At 34.1% G+C, this 18,272-nt stretch overlaps 2 protein-coding genes across 4 annotated transcripts; one reads left to right on the forward strand and one right to left on the reverse strand.

The window, feature by feature from the left end:
- The first annotated feature begins 932 nt into the window (after window positions 1-932).
- LOC9317873 (guanylate kinase 1) lies at window positions 933-3,705 on the forward strand. Its single transcript, XM_002879909.2, has 11 exons — window positions 933-1,262; window positions 1,483-1,537; window positions 1,685-1,798; window positions 1,876-1,952; window positions 2,051-2,180; window positions 2,258-2,620; window positions 2,707-2,828; window positions 2,920-3,055; window positions 3,131-3,176; window positions 3,275-3,365; window positions 3,453-3,705. The coding sequence occupies exons 2-11, from the start codon at window positions 1,535-1,537 to the stop codon at window positions 3,532-3,534; spliced, it is 1,164 nt and encodes a 387-aa protein (XP_002879955.1). The 5' UTR covers window positions 933-1,262; window positions 1,483-1,534; the 3' UTR covers window positions 3,535-3,705.
- Window positions 3,706-4,356: 651 nt separating this feature from the next.
- Window positions 4,357-7,505, reverse strand: LOC9316023 (G-type lectin S-receptor-like serine/threonine-protein kinase SD3-1). Of its 3 annotated transcripts, none has more exons than XM_021027709.1 (2): window positions 7,322-7,505; window positions 4,357-6,850 (listed from the first exon to the last, which is right to left on the reverse strand). In XM_021027709.1, the coding sequence occupies exon 2, from the start codon at window positions 6,777-6,779 to the stop codon at window positions 4,497-4,499; it is 2,283 nt and encodes a 760-aa protein (XP_020883368.1). In that variant the 5' UTR covers window positions 6,780-6,850; window positions 7,322-7,505; the 3' UTR covers window positions 4,357-4,496. The 3 variants fall into 3 exon arrangements, with proteins under 3 accessions (XP_020883368.1, XP_002881807.1, XP_020883369.1); XM_002881761.2 differs by having other exon boundaries at window positions 7,273-7,505; XM_021027710.1 differs by lacking the exon at window positions 7,322-7,505 and adding an exon at window positions 6,932-7,255.
- Window positions 7,506-18,272: the final 10,767 nt, after the last annotated feature.

Consider the following 18,272-nt stretch of genomic DNA (forward strand, 5'->3'; position numbering starts at 1 on the left):
TTGGCAGACCAAATCCCTCCCCATCTTCTTTTTTTCTTCAATCGAACAATTCATTGTGTAAATGGTGTTATATAAGCTTGTATTTGACGAGAGTAGAATTTTGAGATTCAATTTATACACAGAATGAGAAAAATGTGAGTACATGAAGTAGATCCACCCATTAAGCATATCTCTGTTCCCATAATTTGAAGCATTCAAACTTGTTTCTCCTTTACAATAATATTGTTTTCATTGTGACCCAATCATGGAAGGAATAATCAATCGTTGTTGGTGAGAAATGAGAACTTAAAAGGAGTCACGTATTCTTATCCAATCACATTTAGAGCTGTCAAAAATGTTCAAATCAGCGGGCCAAATTCGATCCATTTGTCAAGGAGAATGGACATGGGTGCTAAAATATAAATCCTTAACATTAGTCGGTGCATCTTTTTCTTTGATAATGTAGTCGGTGCATCTTGCCATCATATATATCAAGACGTGTCGTTCCCTTATCATTTGATATTTCGTTTCAGAAAATAAGTTTTTACTAACTGAGAAACATTCGATCCTATCTGACCACTTTTATTATTTATCAAAAATATATGGTTGTAAATCAAAGTGATACAATAAAAACATTAATGAAGTTCTTCTTTGTTTCAATGTGTACATTAATAACACAAACCATTATTCATATGTGTTTCAATGAAGTTCTTCTTTTCTTATCAAACATTTCTACCAAAAAATAGACATAAAGAAAAATGACTTAAAATTGGCACTATCTAAAAGACTAAAATACGTGCATGCAAGCAAATAGACATTAAATACTAGTATAAAAACTAGACCGTAATCTTTGCAACCCAACTTCATTTCAACGAAAAGTCAAATTTGTCACAATTATTAGATTAAATCGCATATTAACAAAACTAATACTTTGACAAGTAATAAAATAAAAACAAATTTAAAAGAGCCACCTCTTGACTCTGAGTCTCTCTCTCTCTCTCTCTCCGACCTATATATTTTTTTTAATAACAAGGACGCGCCACCGAGAGGCAGAGGTTTGCCTACACCGAGACTCGATCATCTCCAAGTTGTCTCCTTTTATAATCCATCCACACATTCATACGACAATGGATTAGAAATCGAGACAAATCTTTGGAGAAAATCGAATCTTGTTATTGCAATAAAGAACTCAGAAACTTATTTCTCCTCTAAAACTTTTGAATCGATTCCTGCAATCCCAGAAAGTCTTCGTCTTTCCCCTGTTTCTGTTGTTCATACTCGAGGTACTTGTTTGATTTTGCTTTTTTCCCATTGATACCTTTTGTGATGTTCGATATGTGTGCTACGTTACAGATTCTGTCTGTATTTCCATGAATTCTGCATTTGGGTTTTGACTAAAGTGTTTCATTTTTTTTCTTGATGTGAAACCAATTCCTTGAATTCTTGTTGAAAATTAGATAAAGATTTTGTTTTTATTTGATCTCTTATATACTATGTTTGTAGTGCCATTGCTCAGGCTGTGTTGTTGTTCTCCTTGGAGGCATAGAATCTTTCTATGGTGAGCCTCTTCGGCTAATTCACTCCCATTGCTAGAGAACTCTACTTTTTCAATGGATGGTTGCTAAAGTTATCAACTTTTGATTCTTACTTCAATAATTTCTTCTATTGATAGTTTTTTTTTTTTATATATAATTGTTGTTGTTAGGGAGAAGCTCCAGCAATTTCAGTGGATCATCTGGAGAACGGACACTTCAATGGCGTCTGTGTGAAATCTGCACCCGAGAACATTGAGATATCAGTAGATGCCGGCGATCGAACTGTAAGTCCACTTAATGTTTTGATCAAAATCTGTTTAAGGTGACTGATAATTATCTGATTGAGATTTATCTTTTGCAGTTTTTGATCGGTGGAAATCATGAAAGGAACAATCTTTCCATTGGGGTTCAGATTTATGACAAAATCATTAACAACTGGTGGGTGAATGTTATCTAGATTCTATAATTTTTGTGACAAGAATTGTACTTTAATGTTAGAGGAAATCTTAAAGATTTGGGAATACTTGATGTTGTAGGTTTAGTCCTATTGTGCTTGGGACAGGTCCTAAGCCCAGCCAGGGGTACTCCGCGTTTGTTCTCGAACAAGGTCGGATTTTGGTTATTAAGAAAGGTTCACCTCGAAATGAATCCATCTGGTTCCTCGAGGTTAGTAGTTTTTTTGCAGTAATGTAAGATGTTTGAGAGTATCGGTTTGGAGTTCTCATGTGTTGGAACATTAATAGGTAGATAGTCCATATGTGCGGGAACAGAAGAAATTACTAGGGAAGGAAGTTGTTGCGTGGAGTAAAGGTGTGAGAGGCAATGCCGAGAAGCCTATTGTTATAAGCGGTCCTTCTGGAGTTGGAAAAGGAACGCTTATATCAATGCTTATGAAGGAGTTTCCTTCAATGTTTGGGTTCTCAGTGAGTCACACAACTCGATCTCCAAGGTCTATGGAGAGAGATGGTGTTCATTATCACTTTGCTGATAAAAAAGTTATGGAGAAAGAAATCAAAGATGGAAAGTTTCTTGAGTTTGCTTCTGTTCATGGTAATCTCTATGGAACCAGTATTGAGTCCGTTGAGATGGTAACAGATTCAGGAAAGGTATATAAGAAAGCTTTTGGATTAATCGATGATGCTTTCTGTGCATTTGATCCTTAAAATACGAGTTTCTCTTTTTGTCGACACAGAGATGTATTCTAGACATTGATGTTCAAGGGGCAAGGTCTGTGAGAGTGAGTTCTCTTGATGCCATATTCATATTTGTTTGTCCCCCTTCAATGAAAGAGCTTGAAGATCGGCTCCGTGCTAGGTAAAAATCAGGCTTTTACAATATGAGTTCTTGATATCTTTCATAACAGTATCCTGGGAGTTCATTATCAATTCAACTTCTTAAAAAACAGAGGAACCGAGACAGAGGAGCAAATTCAAAAACGGCTTAAAAATGCTGAGGCAGAGATGAAAGAGGGGATATCCTCGGGCATTTTCGGTCTTATTTTGTATAATGACAACCTTGAAGAGTGCTACAAGAAGCTCAAGGTGAACCGCCTTTTGTTAATTGCTCAAAATGTTGTCATGTTCTGAATGCCTAAACAATACCAGCTCTGTTTCCAGAAACTCTTGGGGCTAGATGGAGTCACTTCTGTCAATGGTGTAGAAAGTGAGAAACTGAACATCATGCATAGAGTTCTTTTCCATAACAAGATAAATAACTGAATGTGAGAACTAATTGCTTTTGTCATTTGTTTCATTCTGCAGTAGAAGGGATCAGTCTTCCCACCGAGCACACAGTATCTAAAATGGAAGATAAGATCATTATTCAAGAAACAGGAAAAGAAACAAGGAACAAGTAAGTAGCTAAGAAGTAATGTTCTTATGTTTCTGATAATCTCTCTCTGAGCTTGTAAAAGTTATAATTTTAAATGATGGTATGCAGGATTGTATTGGATATATCTTCTCTTAATGGAGGAGCACCGGGTAGAACAAGGGGGATTCTTGTCGACGCCATAAAGTTTTAAGCGGACAAAGAACTGTTATTTCATTCATTACTTTTACCATTTTTCCTTGGACTAGATAAACGTTCAAAAAGTCTATATGATGATGATGATGAGAGAGTTTGGGGGTGTTGATACTATTCGTTGTAATTTTGATTGACAAGACTCGAGGAATCAAAGTTTGAGATTTTTTTAGTTGTCGACTTTGAATAAGAATCAAATTTGGAAAAGCAAAACTTGAATACATAACTAAATATTTGGATGCACATAAGCAGCTTCATCTTTGTCCTTTGTTGGGAGGAAAAAGACAGCAGTTAGTTTCAGTTAACAGTTGAACTTTTAAAAGCAGCAAATGAAATTACAAAGAGAACGACAAAAGAAAGAGACGGCCAAAGAACAAGTTGGGACTTTGGAACAAAGCTTCTATATGTCATGGTCCTTGCATCTTGCTCTCTGCACCGCTGATATACCCCAACTGCTTTTGAATCTTAGGTTCAGGATCACTCTCGTGGGGCCAAAGTCGGTCGGATTGTAGTAAAAGGAAGGTTCGTGTAAGCTCACTAATGGTTCTGGTCCTCAACATGGTCCTGCTCCACCAGTAAAGATACTAGTCCAAAATTTAGACTGTGCCAAAACAAGCGCGTAGTGTGACGCGCAGGAGGAAGGGGTACCTCATAAAGCCTACTTCTCTTGCAGAGGGTTTGAACATCGTTAAGAATCTCAGAACTTGATTCACTTGGTATCAACTTATCATGGTGCTAATGAGTAAACATCATCCTCTAATTGGTCCATACGAAAAACCCATGAACGCTTTGAGGCCCATTAAAGATACTTTGCAACAGAAAATTGGTTCAGCTTTTAAGCAAAAGGTGCTTTAACAGAATCAAAGATCAAGAAAAAATGAAACAAGAATCATCAGCCTTCACTACTACAATTGTTGTTAAATCACATCCTCAAAACTATACAAACTTTACTAACTAGAGCCTTTATGGCTCGTACAACGATTGACTAGACTCAGACGAGTTAGTGGGCGATGATCTTGCACAAGCAAAAGGCGGTGGTGGTGGATCAACAGACAATGTACCTTCCAAAACCTTCACCACTTCCCCCATTGATGGTCTTAATCGTTCATCCATCTGAACACACCAAAATGAGATTCTCAAAACCCGCTCGAGCTCCTCTACATCGAAACATCCTTCTAATCTTTTATCCACAACAGATTCTTTCCTCCCTTCAATCCACTCTCTATACACCCATTCACTCACTACTCCTTCTGGTTCGTACCTACCCGTTACTAGAGCTAAAACAGTCTTTCCAAAATCTTCAACGTCTTTATCTGCAGCACATAAACCGAATCCATATTCTGTTAACTTAGATTCCAAAGCCTCCCCGAGCAGAATGTTTCCGCAGTTCAAGTTCCCATGACTGACAAATTCTCTGCATTCCGTGTGGAGGTAACAGAGAGCTTTAGCCACGCTTAAGCAGGTTTCAGTTCTTATTCTCCAAGTTAGTTTCTTGCTTCGTAAAGGGTCAACAATGTGGTCAAGTATAGACCCGTTCTTAGCGTATTCATAAACCAGAAACCTCCTGCCTAGCTCGCAGCAATAACCTTCAAGCTTTGCTAGGTTCTTGTGATGCATTGTTCCTATCTTTGATGCAGAGCTCCTAAACTTCCGTTCTTCTGTTAATGTTGATTCCACTTCTTTAACAGCAACAAGTTCATTCTCCGGCATAACCCCTTTGAATATCTGCGGTCCTATGTTATGGTCAAAGTTATCAGTCATGGCCTTAATCTCATCAACAGAGAATATCATCAAACATTTCGGATTTGTAGCTTTGGAGAATCGATCAGCTTTCTTCTTAGCTAGCTTCTTCTTCCTCTGGTAGATGTACACAACGATACCGAGCTGAAATCCGAGAAACAGAACAAGTGTAGTGGAAGTTGCCGCGACAAGACAAGGAAGACAGATACTGTGAGGCTTTGTTACAGTCACTGGTGACTCTTTAGAATCATTTGGATCAACAGCAATCGGGTCCAAACATGTTTTAACATATGATATCGAACTCAGAGATGGATCAGAGTAACCGCTGATATATCGGGTCAGCTTCATGCGACATTGAGGATCCCCATCGTTCGTGTAAGTAACCGCAGTACAAGCAGAATCCTCTAAACACAACTTCTTGCATCTCTGGGAGTTAATCTGAGAAATAACAGAATCATTAGCCGGGTAGATCCCATACAACTCCAAGTTCTTGAATTTCACCATGTTGAAACCAGATTTGCAGCCTGGCTTCTGATAAGGCACCAAGCATTTAGGATCCGAGGCCGATATAAAAGCATTAAAAGGGCAACTGCATTTGGTGTAACCAGAACTGTTAAAGGAACAAACTTGCGATCCACAGGTCGCGAAAACACGACACTGATTCTCAACAGCTTGCCAAACCGGTTTCCAAATTCCTGATACCTCATTCCACGAGTACATTCTCAGATTACCATCCCGGTCAAGCCTGAGAAACCGGAACTTCACAGTGTCGTTATGATCTTCCCCAAAAACAGACCAAACAGGTCTCATGAGATCTTGATCCTCAAGAAACAGAGCTCCCTCAGAAGTAAGAACAGCCCCAATATTCTTCTTCTTCTTCTTCTTCTTCACAACTTCGTTTCCGCTTGACCAGAAAGTAATGCTACTCTCCCATCTCAGCTCTAACCGCCCCGAATCCTCCAAGTGAAGACTGTAATAACTAGACCTCGAATCACTAGCAGCTCTTAACATCTCAGAAGCTGGTAACTTTTGGTTTGGAAGCAGAGTATCAGTAGGAGTACCAAAGCTTTGCCAGACAATCTCTTCTCTATCGTTCAACAACACAAGATTACCATCATCACGAAGCAAAGCAGAGGATACAGAGAACCGGTTCGTCTTGCTGTTCCAAACCGGAACACCCAACGAAGAATCACACAAAACCAACTCTCCATCACGAGTGAGCTCAAAGTAAGAGCTGTTATCAGAAACGACAACATCTGCTCCAGCAACCCAAACGACCTTCCGTTGATCAGAAGGAATTGAATTGGAGTTAAACCGGATACCAATGCTGAACCGGTTAGGTAAACCAGGGGGATTGAAAAACCCTAGAGCAAAATCACCATTGTTGGATACCCACAAGCTGTTTTCACCAACAACGAGTCTAGAACCCAGTTGAATCTCTGAAACCACAAACTGAAACGCCAAGAAGAACCCAAGAGAGAGAGACAAAAGCAGAGCTCGAAACATCTTTATATCTGATTCAGAGATCCAAGGAAAGAGACTCGGGTTTCATCTCAACATCATTCCAAAATCCAAACCTGTGTTTCCAAAACAAAAAAAAAAAAAATCCAAACTTTAAAAGAAGAGATTATCAATTAGAATCTCAAAAGAAATTCTACCAGGTTTGGCACTTGAAGAAGCTTAATTTTCTTATCTTGGACCCACACTTATATCAAATCACCAAGTATCAACAAATTGACCAGAGCCATTAATAGTGTTGTTGACAAAAAATTTTGATTTTTTAATCTCCAGAAAAAGCTAACTGAACTTTCGAAGAAGAATTGTGTTGGAGGGTACTAAAGTAAAGATTGACCATTAAAACAGAGACTTTAAGCTCCAAAATGGGACCCAAGAGTTTGAGTTTGAAGGATTTAAAAACTCTTTGAGTGGGTAACTATAAGAATTTCAGAGAATGAAGCTGTGAAACATGAAGAGAGGAAGACAGTGAAGACGCACTAACCTAACGAGTAGGTAGACGAAGAAGCATGAAGAGATTGAAAGAGACGTACTTGAAGAAGATGATGCAAGTGGTGGATAATGTGAGAAATCTCTCAAGTATTTTTATTTTTAGGGAGATTTACAATGCGATGGAATCTGATAAAATTTTGGGTTTCTCTTCTTTTGGCTAAGTGTGAAAAGGAAAGTGGTTTATTTTAACGATGGATGATACAAAAGAAAACATTTTTTTTGCTAGGCTTTGATTGAACTTTGTCGTTTTCCTTTACGAGTTGTCTTTTTAAAAGAATGCAAACAAGAGAATTTATTTAAGGATTTAAGTCTTTAATCCAAGAACAGTTAAAAGACGTATAATTTTGAAACCTTGAAGTATATATGACAATAATTTCGAATCTTCAGTTAATAGTTTCCATATTTAATCAATTCTTTGCCGACTTAGTTAATGAATCAAACGAGTTTAGTGTCCATTTTCCTCGTTACACACTTTTAGAGCATCCACAGTAGTAAATGTGATAGAGCATTAGTAGTGGCACACTTGTTCGGATAGATGTTAATAATTTTATATTATTAAAATAAAAGAGAGAGATAGGGAGAAGAAAATGATTTTCCACTCATAATATGCCACGTGACTTTTACACTCGGATGCAAACTTGCAACCGAGTTTTGTGTCTTAGCCGAAATCTCCATTATTTCGCATTTATTTATTACTTACACCCTAGGCTTGAGTTTACTATTGCGTTTGGTTTTAGTATGGGTGTAAATAATTTTTTAGTATTATAATTAGAGAGAGAGAAAATAAATTTTTTTCCCTTTTTATAATGCCCACACCCGAATGCAACTTTACATGTGGGTGTTGTTGAAAAACCACTTTTTACATTATTTTTCTATATTAAATTACATACACCAGACGTCTAGATGGGCCACTGCGCTTGGTCTTAAAGTTGAACCTTTTTGCTTAACAAATACTCCCTCTGTTCCTAGATATTTGATGTTCTAGAGTTTTAGTTTGTTCCACAAAGTTTGATTTTTTAGGTTTTTGTTTTATTTTTTATTTATTAAGGACCAATAATTCTAGCAAAATAAAGCACCAATAATTATGATTACGATAACCCACAGTTCTACTAATGATTTGATAATAGACTAAAATATCGATAGGTTCTGTGACTCGCATAGGATCCCCAGTCCGTCGGTACGGAAATAATGAATACATTCATATAATTACGATGGACTCAGTTATGGCTTAATTTATGTATTTTATTTCTTCTTGCTATCACGAATTACAAAAATATATTATACTAATTTCAATGCTTTTGGCAAATGGAAAAATTGGAAATTTGAGGTGGTTCGAATCAATTTTTGAATAAGTAGAGTAGTATAATAAATAATAAAAGGGTCAGCTTTGGACAGGCAGGGTTTGACGAGTTGCTTGCCTCGGTTGAAGAATGTCGGGTCCTAGCAGTCTAGCACGTGGGTCTATATTCGTTTTCTTATCTTTTTCGCTTTTCTTCTTTCCTTGAAGCAAAATCAAAAATAACGCTTAATTTTCGAATATAAAACTCACTTGAAAAAAAAAGTATCACTTGTTAAAAGGGAAAAATGTCATTTAATCCCCCAACTTTCAAAAAGTGGTCATTTGAGACATCAACTTCATATGTTTTCGTTCTTTTTGTGATAAAACGGCTAGAACGTTGATAATTCAATTTACACGTCTCCGAATTCAAACACGAGCATATTAGAGAAGAAATTAAGTAATTCAATTTACACGTTTTTTTAAACAGCTATAGATTACTCTCGACGTCAAAGTATGGTCAAATATATAAGGAACAAATAATAATTACTTGTTTGTAGAAATGGAAAAATATTACAAAAATAATGAACGAGTGGAAGACGAGAGAGATTCCCTTGTTAAAGCGTTTAGATTTTTTCATTAAAAAAAAAGGAGACCTTCTTTTCACTTTTGCTTAGTAGAGAAATAATGCAAAATAACTTTGTCATAAAGCTCCTGCGTGCATGCAGATTACAAGCCTTGAGTGTTGAAAAGTAAATCCCCACATAATAATTGGTTCTTATATAAAAAGAAAATTGTTAGTCATATATACAAAGTTAAACTAATATCTGTCGACGAGAGAATTTTGCAATTAGGGCTGAAAGGATCACGTCGATGTATATTTTCTCTCTACGATGAGCTGAAAACTCTTTTTGGGACAATGAAGAATCTATTAGCACTATTTAAGGATAGTAGTCTTCATCATTGCTACATATTGTTTGGATCGTCTTGCTATGACTTCTAATACAAATGATTGATCTACTTTTACATTAGAGTTAATCTTTCGTGTCGTCTATGTTCGTACTTGCGAAATATGCAAGAGCACGTGGTTTCCGTTTTTCCCACATAAATCTGTCGGTCTACGAAAGAAAGTCATTTCCGATAATTTAATAGATGGGGTTTTGATGTAAAAAAAAAAAGTCAAATTAATATTAAGGAGATTTGGAGAAAAAGAGAAACCATGGGATATGGAAATAGAGAGGAATGTGTGTGACTGTGTGTTGTCATAGATTCTATTCATAGGGTCCATTCATCACTCATCTCTCCATTTTAACATGGAGCAGTTGAACTAATTGCTTCCTTTTTCGTGTTTTAGATCATAATTCTTACTTTTTACTTTTTAGCAGCCAATAAATCGACAACTTTTTGAAATATATTATATTATTTTATGCCCATTATATATTTATTTAGACTAATAAACTACTATATGACAATCTTATACAATGGGTTCTTATTTTCAACACATTTAATTGTTTATTTATGTGTATTTGTCCTCATAAAACTGTATAATATGTTGGAATATTTGTTTTTCTTTTGGTTTTATGTGGGAATATTTTAATTTTATATATATAAATAAATGCAATTTCTCTGATGAAAAAAAAAAAGAATGCAATTTCTCTTCATATATTACTTACTATCGAGACATTAATAGTCCATTATATATGAATGCAATTTGTTTCGACAGTTACTTCAAATTCCGTTTATAAAAAGAGAACTATAGAAACATACTTCAACCTCATCTGAGAAGACAATAATATTAAACCACAAGACAACCCTCTGAAGTCTGAAGCAAACAGAGTCTCTCAAACCACAAGAAATTCACAACACAGGCCCATGTGGAAGTAGGCCCAACTGCATCAATCCACCTGCGCTTTTCTTCATTTCTCTTTCTTTCTCTTCAAGTTTTGCTTAAACGTTCAAATACCTAGCAAAACATCATACATTTTAGAGGTTGATATGCCGGAAGGACAAAAACCATTAATTGGTTATATTCTGTAATAGTTGCATACTACAAGTCTACGATCATATACATTATCGAGTTCCCTGAAAATTTTGGAATCGGTAAATAAATCGGGTGATAATGATTTGATTGACAAGAAACAATCACAAATCGTCATTAAACTGGGCCTGTTAATTTGTCTATGTTATGGGCTAATTTGTCTTCTCCTGTAAGCTAGTTGGGCTTAGAGTTAGGTTTCTTGATTCGCTCTGTTCAAGAACTTCACATTCGTCATTTTCTCCCGACAATGAAGTTAAAAGAAAATAATTCGCGCGAAAGAATATCATCCATTGTCTAGTCTCTCATCTAATATTTTCTATTTGAAATAAAGGTGGTAAGTAGATGGACCCCAGAGTTCCTATTATTAAAAGAGATATTTACACTTTCCCACACATTCTCAAGTTACACTTCACTCTGGCACACTTTCATCTTTCAACAAGTTTTCTCTCTCTGTTAAAGTCTTTTATACCCTTTAATTTCATCCACTTCTCTTTCTTCTTCTTCCTCCTCGATTCTGATCTATAGCAAAAGAAATTATCTCTCTCTCTCTCTCTCTCTCTCTCTCTCTCTCTCTCTCTCTCTCTCTTCCATGATTTGTACCGCCTTCCTCTCTCCATCTCTCCATTACTCCATAGCTTATGAGAATGGCTGAAGTTCCTTTGATACTCATAGCCGCCACGTCGTGAGAACGCATCGCCATCTCCACCGTCGGAAGATTCCCGATCCAGATTCTCGATTTCTTCCGTGGTTCACGAATCTCCGATACCCATTTGCCCCAGCTCCTCATACGGACTCCACGATACACGGGCTGCTTACTATTTTCCTTCTTCTCCTTGTCGGAAGACGAATCCGCCATTGGTAATTAGAAAGGTTTAAGCTTTTTCTGTATGTCGTCCAAGTGTTCGACAACATGTCGAAGAGACTGAAACTTTTGTTTGTAATGAGGTTTTTTATATGTGGGCTGTTGTAAAAAGAAAGAATCTAAGGCAAAAGGAGTGAGACATTTTATTTTGGGTGTAAGAGTTTTATTAAAAGATAGTTCTTGTTTGTATCATTATTTTGTGAATAAATTTCGAGTCTGGTATTGGAATGTTTCCAAAATCTCTTTCTCTCAATGATTATTATCAAATAAATTTAAGATTTCAACTTAGATTATAGAGTTATGGCTTTGTTTAATGGCTTTATTTACATAAAACTATTATGTGCTTGGAGATCTTGGTCATAGTTCTGTGATAATGTTCATAACTTATTTGCCTCATTTGTTTGAAGTTTACTACTTTTGATGTTTTCGATATGGCACAAGGTGAACCCATGAACTATACCTATTGGATAATCACTAATGGACAATGACGCTTTTGTTTTCTACGAATATGTCGTTAGGAAAAACATATATCAGGAAGAAACTTCAGCCATGAAGAATCAAAAGGCTGGGTTTTCATGGATCCGGTTTTTAAAAAAGTTATCGTCACTCCTTCGATGTGTATCAAGTTCTTATAGGTAAACTTGGTGGGAATGGTGAGTGTAAGACCATTGATAGATTGTTAATTCAGAACAGTTTTTAAAAAATCTCTTTTCATTTCGATTATGACAATAGTTTACCTTCTAGCACGTATCTCCAAGTCTACCTTCTAGCACAAAGAATCTCTTTTTTTGTGTATATATGTGTTAAAAAAAAAGAGATTATTTACCTCCACGTTTACCTTCTAGCACAAAGAGATAGTTTACCTTCTAGCACAAAGAATCTCTTGTCTTTTTCCGTGTATATATGTGTTCAAAAAAATTGTCCCATTTGTTCATAGTTAAATGGACACTTTAGATTCATTCAAAATACACTAAATGGAGATATACTCTATTTATCTGTGAACAACTATACACTAATTAGTAATTTCTCTTTATTTTTTCTTTCATTTGTACTGTGGATTTGCATACAAACGTGTTGGCCAAATTGAAACAGAGCGTGTGGCTTTGCATACTATGGATTTGCATACGAACGTCTCGGCCAAATTATGTTCATTAATAACCATACCATCCATGACATTGTGACCAATTGTTCGCTTCGACATATTCATACCGTCCATGTACTAACCTACTGGATTCGAATAAATGGATGACTTAAAGAACCACTAGCTTGATAAAATACAGATAAAAGTAAGTTTTGGGTAACTGTATGTGCTTGGTGAAGTTTCCAATAACGGTTTTGACTCTTCTGCTCTCTATTTGTATCAAAACGGTAAATCTTTGAGGAATTGTGTCTGCATCGGAACATTAAGCACACATTTTTGTTTGTGTTCGTTCGTAAAGGCTTGTCCTAAAATTCTCTTAATCCAATGTTCTTATCTCATCCAACATTGGTTTTGGGCTTTGAAGAACTACAAAACGTAGTAATAGTAAGACTCCTTTTTGTCTGATTTTGTAAGGTTTTTTCTTCTATCCATCTCTTTTATATGAGAAAGTTAATGTCTTTTATTAATTAGTTTTTAATCTTGAATCAATTTTGCATTTCCAGTATCCATGTGAACGTGAACATATATATTTTGCATTAGCCTCGTTTCCTTTCAAGCGTAATGTTTTCTTTACCTTACATTCAACCACGAGACCTCATCCATAATATCACGTCCACATGAATGCAAAATTGTAATATCCCCATAAAATAACTGCAAAACATACTAATCATGTTTGTTATGCAATTTCACCATCCACAACATATTATCCACAAGTTCATCTAGGGAATTTGATTTTTTTTGGCTTCACGAAAAAAACGATGCTCTCATGGCCACCGAGACGTCACGGCGGCGATATCATTTATCTTTGGTGGTTAATATTCAATTGTGATCAGAGTTTATCTTTATTCATCCATATGGTCAGAGTTTAGCGGATATGTTTGGATGATCAGTAGTTATAAATATTGGTATAGTATGTTTGTTCAAGTACCTTTTAATATCCATTTAGTAATAAACAAATGTTCAATCGAAAATGGATAATATGTAATATAATTATTTACTTAAAATATAGCAAAAATGGATCTTAAAATGTAGGAAAAAATAAATCTTAATTTATTATATAAAAAGTATACAATATATGTTATGTTAAATAACTAAAATGATAATAAAAGAAAAAAAGAAAAAAAAGAAAAAAGAAAAAAAAGAAAAAAAGAAGAAGAAGAGAATGAGAGAAAGATAAGCGACGGGAAGGAGAATAAAAGAGGAATTATGGTGTTGGTATTTGAAAGATAATAATTGTATAATCGTTATTTTAAATTTTGGTCAAATATTTGTTCGTATAGATTATATCATTTGTACATGGTTTTGTGGACGACAACAATAAGTTCGAAGTAAATGTCATTTTCATAGACCAAGTGGTACCAATCACTTTCTTTTTTTTTTCGAACACATAGAACAAGAATGGTACTGGGAACTTACTCCCATCGTAAGTTTCATATGGACAGTTTTTTATGTCCTATTTTAGTGTTAATTTGACTGAATATTTCCCTACTCTTATGGTCACTTCCATGTGGATAGATTATGTTAATGGTTAAGTGTTTAGTGTTTAGGTTTTAGTTAAGTGTTTTAGGGTTTATGGGTGATGGTTTTAGGGAAGGAAGTTAGAGTTTAGTGTTATAAATTTAAACAAATTTACATATTAGTTTGGGTTTATAAGGTAGGAGTTAGGGTTTAGTGTTATAAATTTTTTTAAAATAGCATATCGGTTTGGATTTATAAGGTAGAAGTTAGGGTTTAGTGTTATTCATTTAAACGAAGTTACTTACACACCACGACGTGATTGGTGTTGTTACAACAAACACTCGATCAGAGTTTGGCAGATGTATATTACACCGAAAAACCTTATCTTTATTCGTCCATGTGGTCAGAGTTTAACAGATATGTTTGGATGATCAGTAGTTATAAATTTTGGTGTAGTATATTTGTTCAAGTACCTTTGAATATCCATTTAGTTATAAACAAATGTTCAATTAGAAATGGATAATATGTAATATAATTATTCACTTCTAATATAGCGACAATGGATCTTAAAATGTAGGGAAAATTAAATCTTAATTTATTATATATAAAAATAAATAATATATGTCATATTAAGTAACTAAAATGATAATAAGAATAAAATGAGAAAGGAAAAAAAAAAAAAAAAGAATGAGGGAAAGAGAAGTGACGTGAATATGTTTGGATGAATAAAGATATATGCACTCTAACTAGGTAAAGCCAACTAAATATTTCCCATACAATCAGTATCCTTCACGAGTAATGCCACGTGCAGGGGCAAAGTGGTATTGAATATTGTTGTACAGTTGAAAAAACTTGAAAAACTTGAAAAGTGTCTCTTTTGATACAAAACTCACAGAATGTATGGCAAAGTGTAAGTCACCCTTATTAAAAAGAGAAAAAAAAAAAAGAAAAAGAGAAAAAAAAGAGGAGCCACAAACAGAGATATCAGAAGAAAAGATGCATCTACGGTTCGTAACATCCCATATGTCCGAAAATGGACCAATGTTAGGTTAGGTTCGGTTGTTTTCTATTGTTCATATCATTTGACGTATTGCCTTCTATATTCCAAAGAGAGATCTTATATGTTTACGTGTACCCTATTAGTATGTCCATAACTTTTGTTTTTTTTTCTTTACTTTACACAAGTCGGTACAAACCCAAAACTATATATAGAGCATCGAAATTGATATTTTCAGAAAATTAAATACTTGTCAACATGATTTATCATTTCTTAGCACAGCTATAGATTTTATGAGGTGAGACTAAAGATATTTAATCCGGCCGTTGCGATGTCGTCGATCTTATATGCGCCGGTTTGTATGCTCAAGCTCTCTGCCTCAGGCAGTCACCACGATCAGAACCTCTTTTCCGGTCAACGTTGTACCATTTTTTTCATTTTCCATTTTGTAACTCGATTCGTTTTTGTTAAGAAAGGTTTTGACTCTTTTGGGATTTTAGTCCAACCCGTTTATATAATATATTATTATTGTAAGAAAATAAAAATAAAAAATTAATAATCCGGCCAAATCAAATCCCTTTGATAAAAAAATAAACAAAATTTTAATCACAAATTTTATTTTTAAACATTAAAAATCATGATAAAATTAAAATTTAATTATTTATTTATGGTGTGTTAAAAAATCATTAAAAATCATTATTATATTATATTTTAATGCTATTATATTTTATATTAGTTTGGATGTATGATTATTGATCATCAAAAAGTACAAATTAACGGTATTATTGATCTATTTGTGTACCGCTATTTTTTTACTTTTTTAAGTATTATATTTTTGTTTACAATTATCTCTGTTCGTTTAAAACTCATATAATTTTCTATCAATAATCAGACTGATTGTTTTTTTAACCGATGGACGATTTCAGCAAAAATCTTTGAATTTTTGGTTTATTTAATAAGTTAACTACTTACACTAGATTGTGTATATAACCAATAAAACGAGAATATGTAATATGTTGTCCTATATTCAATGTTACACTCAACATCACCAACTCTTGAAAGCGAAACATATTTCTATTCGGTAGCCATCCCACCATATGGCCTTCTCTTTAAGTTTGTCTCTTGGCAAATATATAAATGTAAAAGTATTAAAACGAAGAATACAAAAATTAATAACTTTGAATCAATTATTGATTATGAGCTAACATCTCTACTGCATAAACATGAACCTATGCAGAGACAAAACACCCGAATTTAGTTTCCCGATCATTTAAGATTGATTTTAACTAGAGACTTCATAGAGGTGTTCATTTTCAAAGAGATTGCATAAACGTCTTCGATAGATCATAGATGATATATACTTCTAACTTTTCTTTTGTTGTCATAGGAAAAAAAAAAAATCTGGACCTAGTTCTAATATTAAGTTCTTAGATTGAAACTTATTTGAATTTCGTGACCGATATCTAATTCTGGATATTATTAAAAAAAAACGAAATTCAAATAAAGTTGTCATCGTGACCGACATGTCAAGTTATAACGGCTTACAAAAACCTATATGTATTGTTGGCTTCTAAGATCTTTTTTTGGGAGTCATATAGTACCAACGATGTACTTTAGGTCTTTAGTCACAAATCTATTCATGGAGAAGTCACCTCTTAGCTAGCAACAAAAATGTGCTCAGCAAAATTTGTATACATGAAATTTGTAGACATTACAAGGTTTTAATGAATAAAACTCTTATTCTAGTACTTTATCAATATCAGACAAACATCGATAATATGAACGAAACCATTGATAATAAATCAACCGGTTAAAAAAAAATCAAAAAAATCAACCGGTTATCTGAGAGTACAAAACATCATCATAGAGTTTTAGTTACTACTGTAGTTAACATGACATATTGGATCAATTTAATGGATTCGAAGTCATGTAATATTGATACGTTTGTGCCTTGTATATTTTCCTTATAAATAAATGAATATATACTCATTTGTTAACCTAATAGGCTAATATAACTAAATACGAAGAAAGCGCACTGTCATAAAATGTAACTATAGATTAACCGGTTACCTGTAAATATGCAAACCAACAGCACAAATCCGAGGTTGAGTACGTTCCACTGCGTTGCAAATGCTAGATAGATTAACTAGTTGACCTGAACTTCCTAAAAAATAAAATCATGTTAACTCAATAACTAACCAAAGACAATGAATGCATATGATAAGATAAGATAGAGGGATATTTAGAAGAAGTTGCGCCCTGTGGATGGAACAAGAGATTAGAGTTTGGTAAGTGTTCACGTGGAAATCAAACAAAAGAGAGACGCAGACAAAACACCACAAAGTAAACACACTCACATTTTCCCTTTGCCTAAGTTTGGTCACTCGGTCCCCTTCCATTATTGCTAGTTGCTACTTGCTACTACTCCCTAATTTTCACACGTGTCACTTTTTTTTTTTTTTAAATCGATTGGAAATTTGAAAAAAGTTTTGACGATGCTAATTAGGTGGAACAAAAAAAAAGGTAACAGATTCATTATTGATTAGTTTTGTAGTATACTAGAATTCCATATCATACGAATTTTGTAGTTATTACATCATATAGTTGATTGACAAAAAATAAATAAATCATATAGTTATAACATAATTACTTCATCAGTTTCAAATTAGTTATCGTTTAAAGTTTTGTCATACATATTAAAAAAATATTTTGTTTTTCTATTTGACTCCTAATTAATATTTTTTTTCAATTTTACTCCTAATTAATATATTGTTTTGTTTGATATCACTATCTAATAAGTAATAAGTTAAAAGAATAGGACTAAAATTTTAAAAAATTATCAAAAATCTGCATTAAAAAATAAACTACAACTAATTTAAAACAAAATATAACTTGTAAAACCACAACTAATATGAGACAAATGAATACTATGTTCATTGATCATCAAAATTTGGTAGTCAAATTAGAAAATTTTTTTCTTAGATATGATATTTGTTAAACGACCATGACAATTGTATTTAAATGGTTCTAGTTTCTTTTAGGAAAAAAGATACCTAGCTACACGAAGTATGCTACAATACATGGCCACACATCCGAAGTTTAAAAATGTAACTCTAACTACATAAACTATATGTATTACATGCCCACATATACGAACTATATGTAGTCATGTCGCCAACATCACAAACATTTTTTTCTGATACATTTTTCGCCGGAATCC

Source organism: Arabidopsis lyrata (genome assembly GCF_000004255.2).
Source record: "Arabidopsis lyrata subsp. lyrata unplaced genomic scaffold ARALYscaffold_4, whole genome shotgun sequence".
Classification (NCBI taxonomy): domain Eukaryota; kingdom Viridiplantae; phylum Streptophyta; class Magnoliopsida; order Brassicales; family Brassicaceae; genus Arabidopsis; species Arabidopsis lyrata.

What these genes read in the sequence shown, in the direction of transcription:
- LOC9317873 (XM_002879909.2), top strand. An exon ending in AATCCATCTGGTTCCTCGAG is followed by an intron (nt 2,181 to 2,257) that starts GTTAGTAGTTTT and finishes GAACATTAATAG; the next exon opens with GTAGATAGTCCATATGTGCG. An exon ending in TTCTGTCAATGGTGTAGAAA is followed by an intron (nt 3,177 to 3,274) that starts GTGAGAAACTGA and finishes TTCATTCTGCAG; the next exon opens with TAGAAGGGATCAGTCTTCCC.
- LOC9316023 (XM_021027709.1), bottom strand. Translation starts at nt 6,779, where the DNA reads ATGTTTCGAGCTCTGCTTTTGTCTCTCTCTCTTGGGTTCTTCTTGGCG.